The sequence below is a fragment of the Dromiciops gliroides genome, chromosome 4 (genome assembly GCF_019393635.1).
Source record: "Dromiciops gliroides isolate mDroGli1 chromosome 4, mDroGli1.pri, whole genome shotgun sequence".
NCBI classification, from domain to species: domain Eukaryota; kingdom Metazoa; phylum Chordata; class Mammalia; order Microbiotheria; family Microbiotheriidae; genus Dromiciops; species Dromiciops gliroides.
Window position 1 is genome coordinate 11,218,099 of NC_057864.1, and position 21,371 is coordinate 11,239,469.

The 21,371-nt window shown below is 50.3% G+C and overlaps 1 protein-coding gene across 4 annotated transcripts in view; it reads left to right on the top strand.

The window, feature by feature from the left end:
- GNG12 (G protein subunit gamma 12) overlaps positions 1–19,371 on the top strand; it is a 363,426-nt gene extending 344,055 nt beyond the window's left edge. For all 4 annotated transcript variants that reach the window (XM_044002005.1, XM_044002006.1, XM_044002004.1 and 1 more), the window contains 2 exons: positions 12,536–12,652; positions 14,223–19,371. In XM_044002005.1, coding sequence (XP_043857940.1) covers positions 12,560–12,652; positions 14,223–14,348 — 219 coding nt within the window. In that variant the 5' untranslated portion in view covers positions 12,536–12,559 and the 3' untranslated portion in view covers positions 14,349–19,371. The remainder of the gene's footprint in view (positions 1–12,535; positions 12,653–14,222) is intronic.
- The last annotated feature ends 2,000 nt before the right edge of the window (positions 19,372–21,371 follow it).

Consider the following 21,371-nt stretch of genomic DNA (forward strand, 5'->3'; position numbering starts at 1 on the left):
CAATGAGAGGAGGGAGGAGGGCTAGCTCCCCAGGGCCAGCTCCTGAGCTCCCCTGCTCAGTCACAGCCCCACCAGCCCAGCTGTCCCACAGGCATGCTGCTGGTTGGCATCCCTCGAGCTGCCCCACACCTGCCCTCTCAGGCTTCCAGGGCCGGAGTGGGGCGGGGGAAGGGGTCAGGTTTCCAACAGCTTCCACCCCAGAAGAGGTCCCAGGCTGGGCCCTAAGGAAGCTGGGCGAAGGAGAGCCCATCTCCCAGAGAGCTGGGTGGGGGATGGCAGGATGAGGCGAGAGTTGCCCCCTGGGAGGAGCCACCCAAAGCCAGGGCTCCAATGGGAAATGTGTTGAGCTTCGTTTCTGTGGGTGCTGCAGCGGACAGAGTCCTGGGCCTGGAATCAGCAAGACCCGAGTTCAAATTCAGCCTCAGCCTTAACCTGCCTTATCTCTAAGATGGAGAGAATATGATTTCCTAACTCATAGGGTGGTTTTGAGGACCAAATGAGACAAATCCCTTCCCAATCCTTAAAATGCCACATAAATGTCAGTTGCTGTCATCACTCCTTGTGCGTGTTGGTTTGGCCCCTCTAGCTTGTGGGGGTGTGAGACCAGGACATACCCATAATTGTAACAGTAGCCATACTAAGTGACCAGAAAATGCCCATCCAGGCTGGGCAAAGCACTTTGCATGACTTCCTCTCACGGGAATCCTGGAAGGGAGGCCCAGTTGGTGGGATTATCCCCATTTTGCAGATGAGAAAGACGAGGTTCAGAAATTGTCAGTGACTCAGTGGAGGAACACAGCTCCGAAGGGTCAGAGGTGGGGCTTAAGCCCAGTCTCCAGTCTGTCTCCGCTGTGGTGCCTTACTCCTTTTATGATCCTCACTTCCTGCCACCCTGACTCCCGAGCTCCTGAGGCATCTGGCCCATGTTGGGGGGGGGGGGCAGGGAGAGCACCTGCTTTCTTCTTGGGTGTGGGCTAGATTACACAGCCGGTGGTGCCCTTCCAGTCACAAAGGCTGGTTCTATCATCCCTGATAAGTAACCGTTGAGCCTGTACTTAGAGACCTGCAATGATGGGGAACTCATTACTTCCAAAAGCAGCCCAGGCCGGGTCCAAGGAGCTGTATTATTTGGAAGGGATTTTTAGCGGTTGTTTTCTTTTGATTGGCCTCTTTGCCCCCAGGGCTCCTGGCTCAGTGGGGGAGGGGGGATCATGCAGAGGAAAGGTCGCCATCCCCTCTGTCCTCCCTTGTGCAGTGGAACCACCTCCCACCCCTCCCCGGCCCCTCATGGCCACCTGGACTAGCCAGACCCCACTGAAAACTGTCCCCCTACGTCCCTGTTCCCGGGCCCTTTCCTCCTCAGACCAGTAAGTGGATCCTGGAAGGTCCCGGGGCTGAGACCCTGTGGCAGGTGTGCCCATAACATGGAGGCTGCCTCAGAGGCCGGCCCACACCAAAGGTGGAAGTTCACAGCGAGAGCCACCATCCAGGCCAATAAAACAGGCCCCAGCCGCCAAGACTCCATCCACCCAGACTTTAAATAGAGTCACTCAAGTGAGTGGGTGAGTAACCTTTGGCCGGAAACACTCAGTGCCTTGTAGGATCCCTGGAGGAAGGGGGGGGGGGGGAGGAGGAGCCTGTTGCTAAGGAAACAGGCCACACACAGGTGTGGAAGCTCTTGTACTAAGTGATTCCAGCGGGGCTTAACAAGCAGAGCCCTGGAGAGCTGTGTTCAGATCCAGCCCGACCCACAGGCCAGTGCTGGCTCCTCAGCCTTCTCCTCTGTAAATGGGGGTGATCATTGTAATAGACTGTAGTGCAATCCCTTTGCAGACTTCTAAAGGGCTCTGAGCTCCCAGGCTAGGCGTGGCAAAGGGTTATTAGCTAGGAACAGAGACAGGAAAGTGGATCTTTGTTGTTTTTCAGCTGTGTCCGACTCCTCATGACCCCATTTGGGGTTTTCTTGGCAAAGATACTGAAGCCATTTGCCATTTCCTTCTCCAGCTCATTTTACAAATGAAGAAACTGAGGCAAACAGGGAAAAGTGACTTGCCCAGGGTCACACAGCTAGTAGGTTAGAAACTATGAATAGATTCCGGAAAGTGGATGCATTGCCTCTTCCTCTGGAATTTATCGTCTGGTTAGGGATCAAGATTTATAATCAATAAGCATTTATTAAGCCCCTACTGCGTGCCAAGCACTCTGCACAAGAATGCCAGGACTTGAAACTAAACCAAGTGCTTTCCTCCTGCCAACAAGCCTGTGAAGCAGGTAATGGAGGCAGCATCATCTTCATTTGACAGATGAGGAAACTGACCCTTGGGGAAGTGATGAGAAGGAAGTCTGGAGGGAGAGTACGCCGGCATGGGGGACAGCCAGGGAGAATGCCCTGAGTCAGTGATAGCCTGGCCTGTGTGCTGAGCAGCGAGTGAGGCAGCTACGACAGACTAGTCTGCAGTGGGATTTGAACCCAAGACCTGCCTCCAAGTCTGCCGTGCTCTGACCCAGGTCCTAGGTGCCGGAAAATCCCAAGTGCAGAGCCCACTGCGCAGTGTCTACACTTCTAGAATCTATCAGCACCCAGTGGAATCCAGGTGTAACCCAGGAGTTCAAAGGAGGGAGAGATCAAAGTGGTTATGAAAGGGATGGAACCTGAGGGAGGCCTTGCCGGTGGAGAGAATGACCCCGAGCAGGCTGCCCAGGGCCCGCCTTGGGTTCAGGGGCTGCGTTGGACAGCAGCCAGACAGAGATTGGGCAGGTTGGGAGAGGCCAGTGGGCGTGTGAGGCCTTGAGCCAGAGAGCCCTGAGAAAATGCTGGAAGAAAAGTCGGTGTGGGGGCCGTGTGCAGGACGGGTTAGATGGGGGGCACCCTCGAAAGGACTGGTACCCAATCTCCACAATGACCCGAGCTGGCTCCCGGCCAGCCGGGATCCAATCAGGATTCCTTTGGGAGGTGGCTGGCTCCTGGGGTCTCCTGACTCCCCAGTTCTGCCTCCAGCCCCCCTGAACCACCCAGGGACCCCAAGGGGAGCCGTGCCCCCTTAAAGCAACCCAAGCAGGGTGGTGGTGAGGAAAACAGAAAGGAACAGCAGAGGCTGGAGGGAGGAAACACCAGCCTGAGAGCAGAAGCAGCTGCAGAGGATGAGGAAGGGACTAGAGAGAGGGGCCCCAAGAGACCTGCAGGCCCACAATGGTGCCCTTGGCCTAGTGTCCAGGCCGCCCTCTCCTTCTCTCAAGGAGCTTTGGAAAGAATGCCAGCTGCAAAGGGAGGGTTCGAACCATCACAGGAGGATACACATGGGGACCATGAGCTGGGGGTGTCAGTGTCAGAGAAGGAGCCTCCAGTGCAGTGGGCAAGACCTGGGCTCGTCTGGACTCCTGCACAAGGGGACCGTTGCCTTGGGCAAATCTCTAAGATATCACAGAGGCTTTGCAGTCTGGAGAGAGCAGCACTGGTGGAGGGACGTTGCACCAAGGGAGTTCCCTTTAGGTGTCTCCTCTTTTCTTTCTCCTGTCTCTCTGTTCTCTCTGTCTCTGTCTGTCTGTCTCCTCTCTCTCTGTCTCTCTGCCTTTCTGTCTCTCTCTGCTCACTCTCTCTGTCTCTCTTCTGTGGGTGTGTGTGTCTGTCTCCTCTCTGTCTCTGCCTTTCTTTCTGTCTCTCTGCTCTCTCTGTCTCTCTGCCTTTTTGTCTCTCTCTGCTCACTCTCTGTCTCTCTCTCTTCTGTGGGTGTGTGTCTGTCTATCTCTCCTCTCTGTCTCTTCTCTCTCTCTGTGTCTGTCTGCCTCTCCATGTCTCCTCTCTCTCTGTCTCTTCTCTGTGTCTGTCTGTCTCCTCTCTGTCTCTGCCTTTCTGTCTCTCTGCTCTCTCTCTCTGTCTCTCTGCCTTTTTGTCTCTCTCTGCTCACTCTCTCTCTGTCTGTCTCTCTTCTGTGGGCGTGTGTCTGTCTGTCTCTCCATGTCTCCTCTCTCTTTCTCTGTCTCTTCTCTGTGTGTCTGTCTGTCTCTCTTCTCTCTGTCTCTTCTCTCTGTCTCTGCTCTCTCTCCATGTCTCCTCTCTCTCTCTCTGTCTCTTGTGTGTGTGTGTGTGTGTGTGTGTGTGTGTGTGTGTGTGTGTGTGCGTGTGTGTGTGTCTCTCTCTCTGGCTCCGTATCTATATCTCTCTATACACGTAGAGATGGTGATATATAGATTTAAAGCTAGGTGAGACCTCTGAGGCGATGTAATCCAACCTTCCCCTCCCCCACATCTCCATTTTACTCAGGAGGAAACTGAGGCCCAGAAAGGCCCCATGGTCACAACCAGGACTTGGGCCAGAAGCTCTGCTGCCTGCCTTACCGGTTTAAAGCCAGATGGGAAGCCTGCTGTGAATGAATCCACCTGCCCCTCCCCCCGGGGCATTTCTGCCACTCACCTCCCTCCCCTCCCCCCACCCCACTGGAGCAGGGCAGACCTGCGACTCCCCTGCCCGCTGCCAGCCTGTTCAGACCAGCCAGGGGTGGGTGCTCTCTATTTCTGTCTCCTTGGCTATAGATTTTTAACTTGGAGCCAGGGCAGAAATTGTTCTTTTGAAAGAGAACGCCTAATTCTCCATAAACAAACCCAGCTAACAGCTATCACGGCGTGTCCTCACAGTGCTGGTCTCCCCACCCCAAGAACCAGCCATTAGACTGGGGAACATGGAGGTTATTGGGCGGCATCTCCCAGCATCCCCGGCCCAGGCCCAGACTCAGCATCATGGGGTTAGAGACACACGGGCCGTAGAAGTCCATGGGTCCAGCGCCTTCGTGTGTTGGTTCAGAAAGGCCCAGAGACAGGATTTGCCCAAGGAACGGAAGCCAGGTGCTGGAACCCTGGATCCAGACCCCGTCGCCTCCTCTTTCACACCAGCCCCCCACCCCGGTCCTGATGTTGCTGAGCCAAAGCCCCCGCTTTGAGCACTGTGGACTGGGCACATGTGAAAAACAGGAAAATGCCTTCGTTTCTCCCCTTTAAAAAGGTGGCCTGCTGAAAATGCCAGGGGAGGGCTGAAAACCCTCGGGCAATTGTTCCTTGCAGGGTGGGGTGGGGTGCAAGGGGCTGCGGGCTCCAGATTCCAGGGCTTTCATAAGTGGGCTTTACTTGTCCCACTGGGGAGAACTCCCCCCAGAGGACTCCCAGGCCCTCCCTCCCTACTGAGCCTCCTCTGCCCCCACCCCCAGAGCCAGAAGGAGGCTGACGCCTTGGCCAGCCAGCTGTGCTCCCTGGCTGCCGGCTCTCCTGACTGGCCTCGGTCCTGGGCTGGATGTCTGCAGCCCCGCTGAGGCCTCAGCACGGGGCTCTTCTTGGGGATACCAAGGCTGGGCCCTAGTCCTGGCCCATGGGATGAGGGGCATGACTTCCTTCCTCCCATCCCTGCCCATCCCCAAATCTGGGTGTCCCAGAAAATGTCGGTTCTGCAGCCCCAGTGGCAGAGAGAGGTAGCAGACTGAGAGCAAGAGGGAACCTGAACGGTGTCTCTTCCACCTCATTGTTTCAAGATGGGATTTTCCTTGTTGCTGATTAGCACAGGCTCAGGCTTGGCACGGGTGGCCATGGATCCTCTCCAGTTTTCAGCCAAGTCTCTTCGTGTGCTGTTGCCTTTGATAATCTTCCCTTGAATGGTAGCTTTTCTCCAGCGGGCCAAGTTGGGTTTTTCCCTATATGTTGTAGCAGAAAGAATGCTGGACCTAGAGTCCAAAGCTTTGGGTTCGAATCCTGACCCTGATCTTTTGCTGGCTTCCTAATTTACTGCTGGGCCTCTTTCCTCATCAGAAAAACAAAGAGGTTGGATTTAGAAATTGCTCTAATAAACATTGTCCCAGGCTTGTCCAGGGCCACCCAACTAATATGACGGCCCTTCCAGCCTCCCAGGGCTCTCCCAGATCTCCTACTTGCCATATACTGCCCAGACATACAAAATATGTAAGTGGCCGCCCTGGCCAACACAAGGCAGGCCTCAGACTTGAAGCAGGCTGTGTACTGGGAAAAGGTAAAACAAACAGAAAAGAAGCAAAGCAAATCTGATTTTCCCATCCAAACGCTAAGGAACAATTATGTCCCTAGCTAGGGGCCTCACTTGTTTGTTTTTAAATGATTCCAAAACACCCTATTTAATTAACTCTTAATCATAAGATCAGATTCAGAGCGGGAAGAGACCTTAGAGGACACTAAGTCCAACTTCCTCCTTGTACGTTTGGGGAAACCGAGGCCCTGAGAAGGGTAGATCTAGTACGTGACGGTTTCTCTGACTCCAGAGGCACGTGTGTCATAATAGCTGGCTTACAGATCTCTAGACGCAGGTACATTTACTTCTGCATCTAACTAGATGGATAGGTATCACTTTCAGGATTGAAAAGCCCTCCACGGTTATCGTCTCTTCTGTGTTAGCTAAGGCTAACACAGGTGAAGTGGCTTGCCCAGAATCCCCCCAGTCTAGCCACATCCCGCGCAGCCTGACCCCTCACTAGAACCAGCAGGCTGCCGTCCACAGCCTCCCAGGAAGAGGCCGCTGGGCTCTCTCCGAGGGCCGGCCATCAGCCACCTACTTGGCACCTCTGAGGCAGATGTGCCGGTGGTGTTTGATTTGGGTAAGCCAGAGGATAGGACTGGCTGAGGCCAGCAGCCTACGGGGAGGAGGAGTCTGAGGAGTCATCACCACCTCCTCCCCTCCGCCCCCAAGCCCCAGGGATGGGTGTGAACCTGCTGGAGGGCGGCTGGTCCGGAACAAAGAAAGACCTATAAATAACCGGGATGTGGCTGGAAGAGCCCAATAGAATGTGAGCTCCCTGAGGGTAGGGACTGTTTGGAAGGGACCTCAGACCTGGGAGCTCCAACCCCTTCCTTTTACAGATAAGGAAAAGGAGGCCCAGCAAGTCCAGGAGATACCGGTAGAGTCAATCATGAGCATTCATTAAGCACCCACTGTGTACTGGGCATTAGCTCCTAACTCCCTCAAGGGCTGGGAGGTCCAACCCTGTCCCACAAGCACTAAGCTTCCAAGGTGGACTTCGAACCAAAGCCAAACCACTGAGATTCTTGTGTCACAATACGTTTGAAATAGGAAAAGTCAAAATAGTTTGATTTTTCTTCCCATGAGTCCATGTGAAGGACTGGGGGTGTAGTCTTATACTCCCTCTGATCCCCCACTGCCCCAAGATGCGTTCTTTGTGCTGTTCTCTGTCCCTTGCACCCATCAGGTGCTTATGACCGCTGTGCAGTGCAGTAGAATTGCCTCCAAGTCAAGAGCTGCCCTATCTCCCACTGGCCCCAAACATAACTCAGTTGGGAAATGAAGGAAGCCTTCAATATTGCACGAGATGGAGGCAGCAGAGTCCTCAAGTCCTGGGTTCAAGTGCTGCCTCTGCCACATCCTGGCTGGGTGACCATCACAACCTCCCAGAGCCCCGGGGAGCTGAGCTGCTATGTCAATGGGAGTACCCTCCTAACACCAATGAAATAACGTCTAGTTCTGTTTGGTTGTGAAGAGATTCCTAATGTCACAGCCTCGAGCCTCCTCCTAAGAGAGGAAGGAAGCTCTGAGTGAACAGCAGCTGGGGAAGTGCCAGGCTTCTGCCCACCTGCGTGCCGAGAGGGCTGGGGAAGGAAGATGGGGAGGCCCTCCCCAGGTTCAGAAAGTGGCCTGTGGCCACATTGTGGGCTCCGAGCTGGGGAGAATGTTCCAGCCTGTTCTCCGGCACAGGGAGCTTTCAGAGAGCCACGAGGAGGTGCTGAGCCAGCTAACAACGGGCATGGGCCAAAAAGGCATTTGTGTTTGGAGGACAGGCAACAGCTGCTGAGAAAAGCTGGGACCACCTGTGGGTACCACCTCTGCCTCCTCTTCTTCCCCAGGCTCTTGTCACATCCTGGAGATGCCAAGGGCCCCCTAACGATCTGTCGTGTCAGAGTGGAGGTGGGGTACAGGGGGTGCTCAGCCTTCCACGGCCTGGGTGCTCCTCTCTGGCCACCATGCCACACCAAGAGAAATCCTGGGAGCGGAAAGGCAATCGGTCAGTCTCTGAGCAATGATTAGGCACCTACTGTGTGCCAGGCACTCTGCCAGGCAATGGGTATACAAAGACCAATAGGCACCAGTCCCTGGGACCTCAGAGGATTATCTGGTCCAGTCCTGCATTTTGGACTCATGGTCAGGAAGAGCTGGATTCAGATCCTGCTTCTGATGCTCAATAGCTAAATAGCCATGGGCTAGTCCGTTCAGTTCATTTCACCTCAGTAGCATCTGGTGTGCACTGCACATAGTGGTTGGAGGACCATCCTCAGAGGCGGGAAAACCTGGTTTCAGGGACTGTGCTCTGGGCACCTCTCTGGGTGGCATTTCAGAACGGCTGCAGATCTCTGCTGGTAGAAAACATCAGGGACTGTCTTCTGCCTCTTTTTGTCTCCTGGGCACTTGGGACAGCACCCAGGGCTGAGAAGCATCTGGGCATGAGGGAGTTTGAGTTCCCCTCCAGGCCTGGGACACCATGGGCCCTGAGGAAAGCCATGGCAGCCTTCCTCTGTGGGCATCCTTCTCCCCTGTTTTCTCCTGGACTGGTACTTCCCTGGCCCAGGGCACAGAATGGGAGTTAACGCCAGGCTGCCGTACGTCACCCCACATGGTCCATGCTCGGGGCCAGACATCTCCCAGACATTCTCCCCTTCGGTTTATTGTGAAGACACAGAAAACAGGAGCCTGCTGCCTCTGGAAGAACAAAACCAGCAGAAACAAAAGGAATAAACCACTGAGCCCTGGGGAGACTGCACAGCACTTGAGCTTCAGAGGATTATAGGTAGAATGCCCAACTGCCCCATTTTACAGAGGAGGAGACTGAGGCCAGAAAGGCTCAGTGACTTGCCCAAAGTGGTAAGGCGCAGTGCTGGGATCCAAATCTAGGTCTCTGCCCTTCCTCCGGACCACACCGGACAGCCAGGGGACGGCATGTGCTGATACAACATGCCAGATACGCAATGTCTCAAAGTCCTGCTTGCTGCTCAGAATTGTTAAGAGCACAAATGCAAACTTGTGCCAGGGACAGTCATCACCCACATGTCTCAGTCTCTCCCTGCTCCTGCCACCCTCCATTCAGCCCCTGAAGTGATAGTCCTGAGGCACGGGGCTGCCCGCGTCACCTGCCCTACTCAGGCAGCTCCAGGGGCTTCCTGTGGCCTCCAGGATCAAATGCAGAATCCTCCTAACCTACCTCCCTCCCCTCACCCTCACCCCCTAGTGTCCTCTTTGGTCCAGTGAGCCTGGCTTCTGGCTCTTCCAGGAACAAGACCCCCCACCTCTGGCCTCTGTACATTCTCTATTCCCGTCATACATGCCCAGAATGACCTCCTTTCTCCACTGTGACTCCTGAACTCCGCCCCCCCCTTCTTTGACGTCTCCACTGAAATCCCGTCTTCTACAGGAATCCTTGCCCAGCCCTTCTTAATTCTACTGCCCTCACCCTGTTCCTTATAGCCTATTTATCAAGCTCATTTGTACGTATGTGTTTGCATGTTGTCTTCCCCATCAGATCATAAACTCCTTGAGGGCACAATCTGTCTTTTGTATCTCTTTGTATCCCCGGTGCAGTGGTACAGTAGGTAGAGCCCAGACCTAGAATCAGGAAGACTTAAGTCCAGGTTGTACCTCAGACACTTACTAACTGTGACACTGGGCAAGTCATTTAACCCTGTTTGCCTCAGTTTCCTCTTCTGTAAAAATACAGAAGTTAAGTTCAATGACCTCTGAAATCTCTTCCAGCTAAATTTATGACCCTATGAAATCAGGGCTTGAAAGCTGGTCCTCTATCACTCTTTTTTTTTTATCTTTTTTTTCAATTACGTGTAAAAACAATCTTTAACATTTTTTGGGTTTTTTTATTTTGAGTTCCAAATTCTATCCCTCCTTCCCTCTCCTCCCCCTTCTTTGAGATGGTAAACAATTTGGTGTAGGTTATACACATGCAATCATGCAAAACATATAAAACATATTTCCATATTAGTCATGTTGTGAAAGGAAACACAGAAAGCCCCTTCCCCCAAGAAAAATAAAGTAAAAAAGTGCCTGCTTCAGCCTGTAGTTGACCTCCATCAGTTCTTTTTCTGGAGGCAGACACCATTTTCACTCGTGAGTCCTCTGCACTTGTCTTGGAACACCATATCGAACAGAGTAGCCAAGTCTTTACGAGATGATCATCACACAGTGTCACGGTTAGTTTGTACACGGCTCTCCTGGTTCTGCTCCCTTCATTTTGCATCAGTTCATCTAAGTCTTCCCAGGTTTTTCTGAGAGCATCCTGCTCATCATTTCTTACAGCACAACCGTGTTCCATCACAATCACAAACCATGCCTCGTTCATCCATTCCCCAGTGGAGGGGCGTCCCCTCAGTTTCTAGTTCCTTGCTGCCACAAAAAGAGCTGCTATATGCATTGTTTGTACCTAGAGTCCTTTTCCTCTTTTTTCCCCCAATTCCAGACCCAGGAGTAGTAGTACTATTGCTGGGTCAGGGTGTGTTTACACAGTTTAATAGCCCTGGAACCCGTCCCTCAACCCCAGATCTTTGATATTGTTCAGGTCAATTCAACAAACATGGTTGTAGGCACTTTCCTGACCTTTCATTCTTTCCTGACTTTACTGCAGACACTTGGTCCTAGAATCACAGAATCTCAAGAGATGGATGGATGATTGGGTGGTTGGGTAGATGGGTGGAGAGAGGGATAGATAGATTTAAAAAGAGGAAGAATGAAGGAAGGAAAAGAAGGGAGGGAGGAAGGAAGGAAGGAAGGAAGGAAGGAAGGAAGGAAGGAAGGAAGGAAGGAAGGAAGGAAGGAAGGAAGGAAGGAAGGAAGGAAGGAAGGAAGGAAGGAAGGAAGAAAGAAAACTTTTTCAGTCCTTAGCTAGAGATCTAGATACAATAATGATTAGTGTCTCTTTCCTCCAAGAGCTTCAATTTGGATGGGTGGGAGAAGCCTTTGTTCTATTCCCCATTATGTGACAGGCATTTCCCTGGGTGCTAGAATGGAAGCCCCTTGAGGGCAAGGGCTGTTTTTTACTCTCTTTTTGTAAGCCCCGGCCCTTGAGAACTGTGTCTGGGCATTTGCTGAGCACCATATAAATGTCTGTTCTGGGCTGATTGATTGACTGATTGATTGATTGATTGGACATGCCATATGAAAGGGAAAGCCCAGGACTTTTCTTCTAGAATGAACCTTGACAAGCACCCTCACTGGGTCATCCCAAGGAGCTCCGTCAGCCCCCTTTTCTTCCCCTCCGACTCCGAAGCTGCTGGCTGGTGTTTGGCTCCCTGGGCCATTCTTGGCCTAGAACCCCGGGAGCCACACCCAAGGCCACCTGCCTCCCATGAGTCAGCGCAGTGCCTGGCATTGGCCTGGCTTTATATGGCTGGTGCTCCCGGCCATCCTTTGCCACAGGCTTGTGTCATTATCACCTGTTATGTTGCAGATGCAAGGCCAGAGCGGTGGAAAGTCAAGGTCCAGACCATTTCCTCTGCTTCCTGTGTGGCGTCTAGAGAGGGAAACGTGGGCCAGCCCCGAGCAGGTGGAAGAAGCCCCGAGTGGGGAAGAATTGGCCTCCCCGGCGGCAGGCGCCAGCCTAAGCCCCACCCTGCTTCAGCATCCAGGGGTGTCTGGTCCAACTCACTACCTTCCCTTCTCCCTGCCCGACACCAGGAGCAGGGTGACAGGAAGGCGTCCTAGTTTCTCCCCAGATAACGAGCGCCCGTGGCCACTGGTGCTGTTGCTTGGGTGTTCCCCAAGCCATTGGCCCCCCAAGACTTGGGACGGCCATCTCCTAGGCCCACCACTTTTGGATGCTCGGTCCCCACAGGACTTGGGGCAGTTCTGTCACACAGCCCCCTGTGGCACCGAGTACATGTTTGCTCAGTGGAATCCTGACAGATGGCATATTGGTGAGGATGACAATCATTGTCATTTAAGGTTTGAAAAGCCCTTTATAGCGTCTTCCCCAGGGAGCCGTGGTGACTAGGGAGCCAGTCCTGGGTTTACCTGGGTTCATCTGTGACACACGCAGGCTGGGTGACCCAGAGCAGGTCGCTCAACCTTTCTGCAGGGCCCTGGACACTCTGTGAAGTCTGCCGGCCCACAGAGCCAATGCCACGCTTTGTCAATGGAGGAAGTTCATGGGCTCACAGACTTAGAGCTGGAAGGAATCCCAAAAGCCACTGCACCCAACCCCCTCACTTTACAGATGGGAAATGGAGACCTGGAGCTGCCCGGTAGCCTACCCGAGGTCACCCCACTGCTTGGCTAGCAGAGGCAATATTCATAGTCAGGGTCTATGAGAAGTTTCCCAGGAACCAAGCTGAGCAGTTTGAGCCACTCAATTCAGTGCAGAAAGCACTTCATAAGCACCCGCTAGGGACCAGCGTGCTTCCACACCACGAATAACCACCTTAGGATGCCACAGTCTCTGGACAGACGCCCCCTGGACTTCGCAAAATGCAGCCATGCTGTTGACATTTTAAAGAGATAACGCCACTTGTCTCTTTTCAGAGCTCATCCTGAGACTCAGTGAAGATGTCTAGCAAAACCACCAACACCAATAGCGTTGCCCAGGCCCGTCGAACTGTCCAGCAGCTGAGATTAGAAGCGTCCATAGAGAGGATCAAGGTAAGACTCGTCCAATTTCACCAGTGTGGGAAGCTCCCTTCACAAAAGCAGATTGCAGCCCAGCTATGATTTAGATCAAAGCTTCTTAAACTGTGGGCTCCAGACCCCATTTGGGGTCACGTAACTGAATGTGGGGGGTCACAAAAAATTTGGCAACAGTAAAAGGTTACATCCACCTCTTTTATATACCTATATAGCCTGGGTCACATAAAAATTTCTCGGGTGGAAAGGGGTCACAAATGGGAGAAGTTTAGAAGCCTGAACTAGATGATAAATCCGGCAGAGCTGCCTGAGACCCTTGGAGGGAAGTGCATGGCAGGTCTTTCCTCTGCCCATTTTTCTGTGCCAGTGCTGGGATATCCCACCTGGAAGACCCCCGCAGTGGGTCTCATTCTGCACCACTAGCTTTTCATCTTATAAATGCCACCTTCAGTTGGGCATCCCTAGAAAAGCTGGGAATACCGTTATTGGACATGGATGCCCCTCTCTTCCCTCACTCTGCTGCCCCCCTCCTCAGAAGCAAGGCGGTAGGGAAAATGTTAGGGTTTGGAGTCAAGAGGTCTGGATTCTAATCCTGGCCATTCAGGATCATTACCCGTGTGACTTTGTACAAGTCACTTCACCTGCCTAGGACTCCATTTTCTTATCTGTAAAATGAGAGGAGAGGTCCGGGTGCTCTCTAAGGCCCCTTCCAGCTCCTATCAAGAATAGGTTTTAGAGTCAAAGGACTTGGGCTCAAATCCTGGTTCTACTGCTCTATGACCATGCGCCTCGGTTTGAGGGCCTTGGGAAAATAGGACGCCAATCAGAATCTCCCTCTGGTGCTTACCACCTGTGTGACCTTGGGCAAATAACTTCTCCAGCCCTCGGCTTCTTCGTCTTCAAAATGAGGGGGCTGGGCAAGATACCCCATGGTCTCTGGTGGGAAAATAAGACAGAGGTATGGTTCAGTGGGACTTGGGCCATCTCCTAGAAATTGCAGCAGTCAGTGCATAACAGATCTCCCTGGGCCTGGAGATGGTCGCTTGTCTTCAAGACACAGACATTTGACTATTCGACTGCCCCGCCCCCCCCCCCCATGCCCCCAGCAATCCTGACCTTGTCTCAGGAAGCCCTGGTCTGTATGAGAATTCCGTGGGGCTGGACATCTGAGCCCATGACCAAGGTGGGTAATGGGTCATTCCTACTCAGATGCGGTTCACCCTTCCCAGCCTCCCCCCCACCCCCCCCCAGGGTGATGTCTCTGATTCTGCAGCGCCTGCTCCCGGCGCCTCTTCCCACCCTCTCCCCTGCCCTGCCCTGGCTGTCTTTAATGATAAATTCAGAAATTCTGTGCTTTGACGCGATGCTTGTAGAAGTCTTGGCTCTGGGCCCAAAGCCTTCATTCAATTTTCGAACTCTGCCCCACATACCAACCTCATTTGGTCTTTTATTCGACAGAAGCCCAGAGGCGTCCTGCCCCTGATTCATTCGTGTTTTTCAAGTTTGGAAATAGGACTTTTTTCTTTTTTTTTTTTAAGAAAAAATGTCTCCTTTCCTTTCCATTCACTTTGGTTCCTGTGTACTGCAGGTCTCTAAGGCGTCTGCAGACCTCATGTCCTACTGCGAGGAGCATGCCAGGGGCGATCCTTTGCTCATGGGAATCCCAACTTCAGAAAATCCCTTCAAGGATAAAAAAACATGCATCATCTTATAGTGGGTTGGGGACCTGCGGGTGCCGCCCCTCCGTGATCTAAGCAGCTCCCAGAAGAAACATACCTTCCGCTCACTTGGTAACCACTGCTCAAAACGAAAATGCTTTTAACTTGTAAAAACAAAAAACAAAAAATGAGTTTTCAAGCCTTTCTTTTTAAAAGTCTCCCTCTCTCTAGAGTGTACCCTTTATGAAATGGATGAGAATCAGTCGAAATGAGTAACGGCGGTTGCTTTCTTAGGTTGGCTTCACGTTTAAGGAGTGCTGATTTGGGTTGGTTTCTGTGTAAATTCGTCGTCCAGTGATCTACTTTTTGATTTGAGGGAAGACCAAAGTTGCCTCCTCCTCTCTCCAGATCCACCAGGCCCATGAGTCACCAGGGCCATGGCCAACCCAATCTCTAAAACGCTTCACTCCTCAGCATCCTTAATCGGGTCGGTGCCTCTCTATGTATACTATACAAGTTATGCATGTATTTGGTGTGTATATATGATTTTGTATATATACATTTCAAAGTGCATATTTTCTAGTTCAAAAACGTCTTTCCCCCTTCCACAGGGGCCCCCCTGCCCCCCAGTTCTAGCCCACCTTGAGTTCTGCCTCTCTCCAGGCCGGCAGTGAGCCGGGCAGCCACAGCTGTGTTTGCCTACGGTTTCTGGGCGACGAGGGCGGTCCGCGCCCAAGAGCCGTTTTCACGATACCAAATTCCGGTCATGTTCTCATCACCATCATCTCTCCCTCTTGTTTGCTTCTCTGGTCCTCACGGCCTAAATCCAAACGGTGCCAATTTAAGAGAGCGAAAACAAAACCCCTCTTGTAATCTGAGGTGCTACGCTGTGAGGGCCTTTTTGCTTTTACGGACTCAGCACAGTGAGGATACAGAACCCCCAAATCCCAGAGCCGGATGGTCCAACCCGTGCCTAAACACGTATCCTCTCTGTCACCTCCTTCCTGGCGAGTCATCCACCCGCTCTGCTGGAGACCGTTTGTTTAAATGCAGAAAGGGATTACAAAGGAAACCAGTTAGACTGAAATCCAGTTAGCAAAATATTAAAAAAAAAAAAAAAGTTCAAGGCCCCTAGTTGAGAACCTTTGACCTAATCCAATCCATACCCCATCTGCAGTAAGAAGTGATCATCCCCCTCTGCTTGAAGACCCCCATTGTACTTTGGGATAACCTTAAGGGTTAGGAGGCTTTTCCTAATCTCCAACCTAAATTTACTTCCCTTGTTGTTTCTGGTCCAGCCCTCCAAGGCCAAGCAGAAGCAGTCTGATTAGTAGGAGAGTACCCATGAGCCCACTGACTAGAGGAGGGGGTTCCCCGAATATGAGCCGGCTTCTCTCCATGAAGGAGATCAGTTAGCATGCTAGATTGAGGGAGCCCACCTCCTCTCCCCTTGTAGTTTCTTTCATTCTCCCTCTGCTTCCCCTCAAAGTTCCCTCCCTTGCCTGAGTCTCACCCGTTTGAGGAGTGCGCTTCATCCCCCTACCCAGTCCCAGGTTGTTCATTTGCAGGTGGGAAGGCTGTTTGTCCAGAAGAAAACAAGAAAGGTCCAAGATGCTGGTGGGTTTCCCAATTCCTAGCCTGTCGTCATCCAACCCACCCTGTCCGTGCTCTCCTTGGAGGCAAGAAGAGGCAGTTTGATAGAACTTTAAAAAGAAAAGAACCCCCTTGTCACTCCCCTTCCTCCCCAGATTATTGGATATGCTGCCAAAAATCTTTCTGCTGAACTTAGATGGGCCCTTACTCTGGGCACAGCCCCTGCAGGCAGGGAGGTTGAGAGGGTCTTTTTCAAATGGTTGCTTTCAGACACAGAAAGTAAACTCACCACACTAGAATCCCATTTCCATCTATTAGCCTCAGTGCCCTCATCTATAAAATGGAGACGATCTTGTAAACTCTGCCCCCTCACAGGGTCATCGTGGGGAGGCTTGGAGGTGCTCCAGAAATGCAAGTTATTAGCAAAATTCTTTATGAATCAAGGTTCTCCAAAAAACCTCTCCCAAAAGAACCATTCCTGGGACTTCTGACAGCAGTTCCTCAATAGATAGTGCGTGCCATTCTTGGAGGTGCCGACCGCCCCTTTTGAAGTTTGTCCCATCCCCAAACAAAAGGTAGCTTCCCCATGTCCAAAGCTGAAGGTCATCTCGCCCTTCCAAGATGTAGATGAAAAAAAAACTTCTTCCCTCTCTGTCACAGCCGCCCCCTCTCCATGCACTCCTTTTAGTCAATGATTCTATTTTTCTAACAGCCATTTCATGACTCTGATCTGTATATTCACTCTGATTTTTAACCATGTGTCATTCATCGTGTAGAATGCAGCCTATTGCAAAAATATATTAAAGCGATGAACTTGAATATGCTTGACTCTGGGGGACGGCACTGAGGGCAGTCGCCCTTCATTCAGTGGTGTTAAGTGGACCCTTTTATACGGCCCCCCATCTCTTATTTCCAGCAATGCCATGACTGTGCTTGCCCTGGCCACGGTACGTCTGGCCCTTCTGCCCTGGGCCACCTGGTCCTTCCACTGGCCTGCTAGACGGCATCCAGGCCTTCGAGTGTGGACAAACCTCCCCAACCAGCAGTGAAAGCCAATTGACCCCAGATCTAAACCTTGGCTTCTAGACCAAGACAGATAGTAACTCAGTGTTGTTGTACCTAGAACCAAAAAGATTGTTGATGTACCTAGAACCAAAAAGATTCTATGAGGAAAGATAATATATATGTATATGATAAACAGAAGTCACTTTTATTTAACCGGCTTGATTCCTCTTGTAAGCTTCAGGCTCTTGGAGCAGCTGCTATGACGATTTGGGGCAGATGCCTGGGTGTATAATTTTTTTTTTCCCGCTACCACAGTAATGTTCACACAGATATACATCCCCATATGTGTATATATAAACTGTAACTCTCTGGCTTTGTTATCACTGAAGTTCCTACTGCGTGGGTTCAATGTATGTACGTTGACAGTAGTTTTGCAAATATGCTGTTTTCTTGGTTCATCCTTCTCCCTTCATTATCCCCACATGTCTGTACAGTTTTTATTTAAACTCAAGGTCTCAGTGCCATGACCGTGTGCTAAATAGAATTTATTGGTCCCAAAATCTTTTACAGAAACACATTTTGAACAGGGGAAATATTTTATGTACCAGATAATCAATTAACAAATGATAGATACATGGTGTCTGCTTGCTCTTTTTTCCTATGAATCTGGTTTTTAAGTTCCCTGGGCTAATTCAAATCAAAAGTGCCATATTCACCTTTTAGACAAAAGGTCCGGTGTTTGCTTTCAGCCCAACTGAAACAATTTTTGTACTTTTTCATCTGTAAACCACCAGAAGAAAAATTTATACCAGTCCTTTAGTGTATATAAATGCGCATATGTTTGAACCAAATCATAACAATTCACGGAAATGCAGAGGCATCTTTAAATCTGAGGCGGAGGCTAGAAAAACAAACAGTGGAGGATGTGTTAAGCTGTCTTCTCGGTTCTGTTTTAGCTAACTTTCTCGATTTTAAGTGAACCGGGAAAAATAGCATTATCTTATCTGGTTACCCTGAATTGATTTTTCTTTTGAGCCATACATTCGAAAAGATTCATGGGCTTAGAAAATGAATTCTAACCTAAAATAGCCCCTTCTTGCTGTCCCCCGCCCCCACCAAAAAACAAATGAATATATGACTAAGTGAGTGAGTAAAATTTTAAAAGATCTAATTAGAATAATTATGAGAAAATCGAATCTAGAATCTTCAGATTGAAATTCACAATTCCTGGCTTATTGGCAGTGGTTCAGATTAAATTAGTCAAATCATCCTTTCCTCTGAATCATAAACCATCACAGTTGGAAGTGACCCCGGAAGCTGTCTAGTCCAACCCCTACTGGAAAAAGTTCCCCAGGGCAACATCCCCGACAGGTAGGCAGGTGGTCACCCAGTCCTAGCTCCAAGACCTTCAAGATTCCCAGACAAACTATTCCGCTTTCCAGCACTTCTAAATGTTAGGAAGATTTCCCTGACCTCCTTCGTCAATTGACCCATTTGCAATGTCTGCCCTCAGGGGCCAAAGCGAATAAATCTGACCCCTCCTGGGTCTTCTCTTCTCCAACCTAACTCTCCCTAGTTCCTTCAGTCAGTCCTCCAAACACATAAATTCAAGGGCTGCCGTGTAACAGAAAAAATGTCAAACTAGCACAGCCAATTCAGAACAATTTATTGAAGTTGATCTCGAGCAAAATCTGTAATCAGTGGAATGTCACTAAAAATCTTTCCAAGCAAAAAAGCATCCAAATTCCAACGTATTTGTAAGAAATATAAATCAGCAAATATAATCTACACAAATGATATATTTCTGTCTTCGCACACATTCAATTTAGTCAGAAGATTAAATATTACAGACAATTCCATTGTCACCAAAGGAATATTGAACTGGGACTACCCACCACTGGGTGACTCACTTTCCCCATCTAATCCTTAGTTTCCTGCTCTAAGAAATGACAGTTGAACTAGATGATTTCCGGCCATTCCAACTGGAAAATTCCATGGTCCAATGATCCTTCCTCCCCTGCCGCCATCTTTGTGCTGTGAGCATTGCTGTTTCCGATATCTAAATGTTGCTCTTTCCCTCATGTTGTCACGAGCTAACAGCCTTTGAGAGTGTTTGTTCTTGGATTTGTTTTCTCACAATTGGAAAAAACTACCCTTGTTACTTTTGTGGTGATGATGGTGTTTTTCTTTTCTTCTGATTTGATGAACTCTGTGACTTTCTTAATGTTCTTTGTATCGTCATGTAATTCCCTCTACGTGTCCTTTGGGTGTCCCTGGAAATTTGCCTTTGATTTCTGGTCAATGAGCCCCAGCTGTTTTAGAACCTTTTTGGCTCCTTGTATGTTGTGTCACCTATAACCTTGACACTGTGATCATCGTTTGAAAGATTGTAAAAGATGGAAGCATTTCTTTCCCAGCTCATGTTCAATAGCACGGATTCCAATCAAATGAATTAAAAACATCATGGCTTTCTATACTGCATCAGCCTCCACTTGTCTCATTCTGTTCGCTAAGAGCTTCATCAGAGAAGGGGTCATCCGCCTTCCCATCTTACTCTCTGCACATCCCCGGGGCTGTCTGTTGGGCGACAGATGTAACTTGCATGGGGCCAGTGGGACTTTGTCTGAGGGTGCTGACCTTTGAAGGGTGCGTTTCCTCCCCAGGGGACTGTCCTTGCTGCTGCCAAAACCACTGACCCCAGGGTCCTTTGGTTTGGGTACTCCTCTCTCCCTCCATCTCTCCTACTGAGGTTTGAAGCCTCTCTCCCCATTTCCATCATTGGGGAAGAAGGCAATTCTAGGCATAATGCCTGGGTCCCAGGCAACCAAGGCAATAACTGTCCCCCTTTCCTTTCATCCTGGTGGAGCACCTGATGGGGCACCGCACAGATTGCCCACATGTCAGCTGCTTTAAGGAGTCAAAGGACCGAGGTTCAAATCCCAGCTATGCTCATTTCACTTCTGATCATCAGTTTCTCTAGTGATAAAATGGGGCAATAATGCTTGAACTCCCTACCTCACTGGGCTAGTGTGAGAAAAGTACTCCATAACCTTACAGGAAATGGAAATAATAACAGTTGATATTCATACAGCACTTTAAGGTTGGCAAAGAACCTTACATACAAGATGTCATGATATTTATCTATTATTGATCCTCACAACCCTTTGAGATGGGTGCTATTATAACCCATTTTGCCAGTGGGGAAACTGAGGCCCAGACAGCTTGATTGACTCAGGGTCAGATAGCTAGTAAGGGATTTGAACCTAGATCTTAGTGAAATCACACATACACCGCACACACAGGAGCACCTATCATCTTGCTGTAAATCATTGACAAATGCTGAATCATGAAGCTGTGGGACATTTTTAGTCATATGCAAAAGTTTCACCTTGCTGGTGTTGGGAGCCTGGGGAAGGGAGGGGAGGGGTGGCTGGGACTTGCCTCCTCTAAGTTCCACCTTTTGCTAATGATAATAACAATGCTATAATTAAGGGGTAGCTAGGTGGTGCAGTGGATAGAGCACTGGCCCTGGATTCAGAAGGACCTGAGTTCAAATCTGGCCTCAGACACTTGACACTTACTAACTGTGTGACCCTGGGCAAGTCACTTAACCCCAATTGCCTCACAAACAAAACAAAACAATACTATAACTATAATAATGGGAAGTGAACCCACCAGTAATAGCATTCTTATAGTGTTTGAAGATTTGCAAAGCGCTTCACATACCTTGTCTCATCCAGTCCCTATTACCAGCCCGCCAGAGAGGTGTTAGGATTATCTCCATTATACAGATGAGGTAACTGAGGCCCAAAGGGATGAAGTGGCTTGCCCAGGTCCACATAGTAAGGATGAGAAACAGGATTTGAATCCAGACCCTCTTGTCACCAAGTCCAGCCCCATTCCACCCGGTCTTGCTGCCTCCTGGAGAATGGGATTTACTACCCCTGCTGCCTTCAACCCATACTTCATACTTCTACCCACTTCCCAGCCCAGCTTCTCCTTTCCTAGCTGAATTCCCCGGACCTTTTTAAAGCCTTTAGGCAACTCCCTGCTTAGTGGATAGAGTGTGGGACCTGGAGTCAGGAAGACCTGAGTTCAAAACCAGCCTCAGGCACAAACTATGTCTGTGACCCTGAGCAAGTCGCTTAATACCTGCCTCAGTTTACTCAACTGTAAAATGCAGATTATTATAGCGTCTATCTCCCAAAGTTGTTGTGGGAATCCAATGACGACGCCATATTTGTAATGCAATTAGGTACTTCATAAATGCCCATGCTGTGTCCCCCTCCCCCCTCCATACCTCTCCATTTCAAACACTCCTCCTCCCACCCCCTGGCTTTAAGTGAAACTCAGGCTGTGCCCTGAGGACACCACAAACACACCCTTTTCCCTTTCTCTCTATCTCTGCCCCTCCCCCCATAGTCTTTTCAAGTTTCCCTCCAGAACATCCCTCCCATGGGCCCCTTCTCTCTCTCCACATA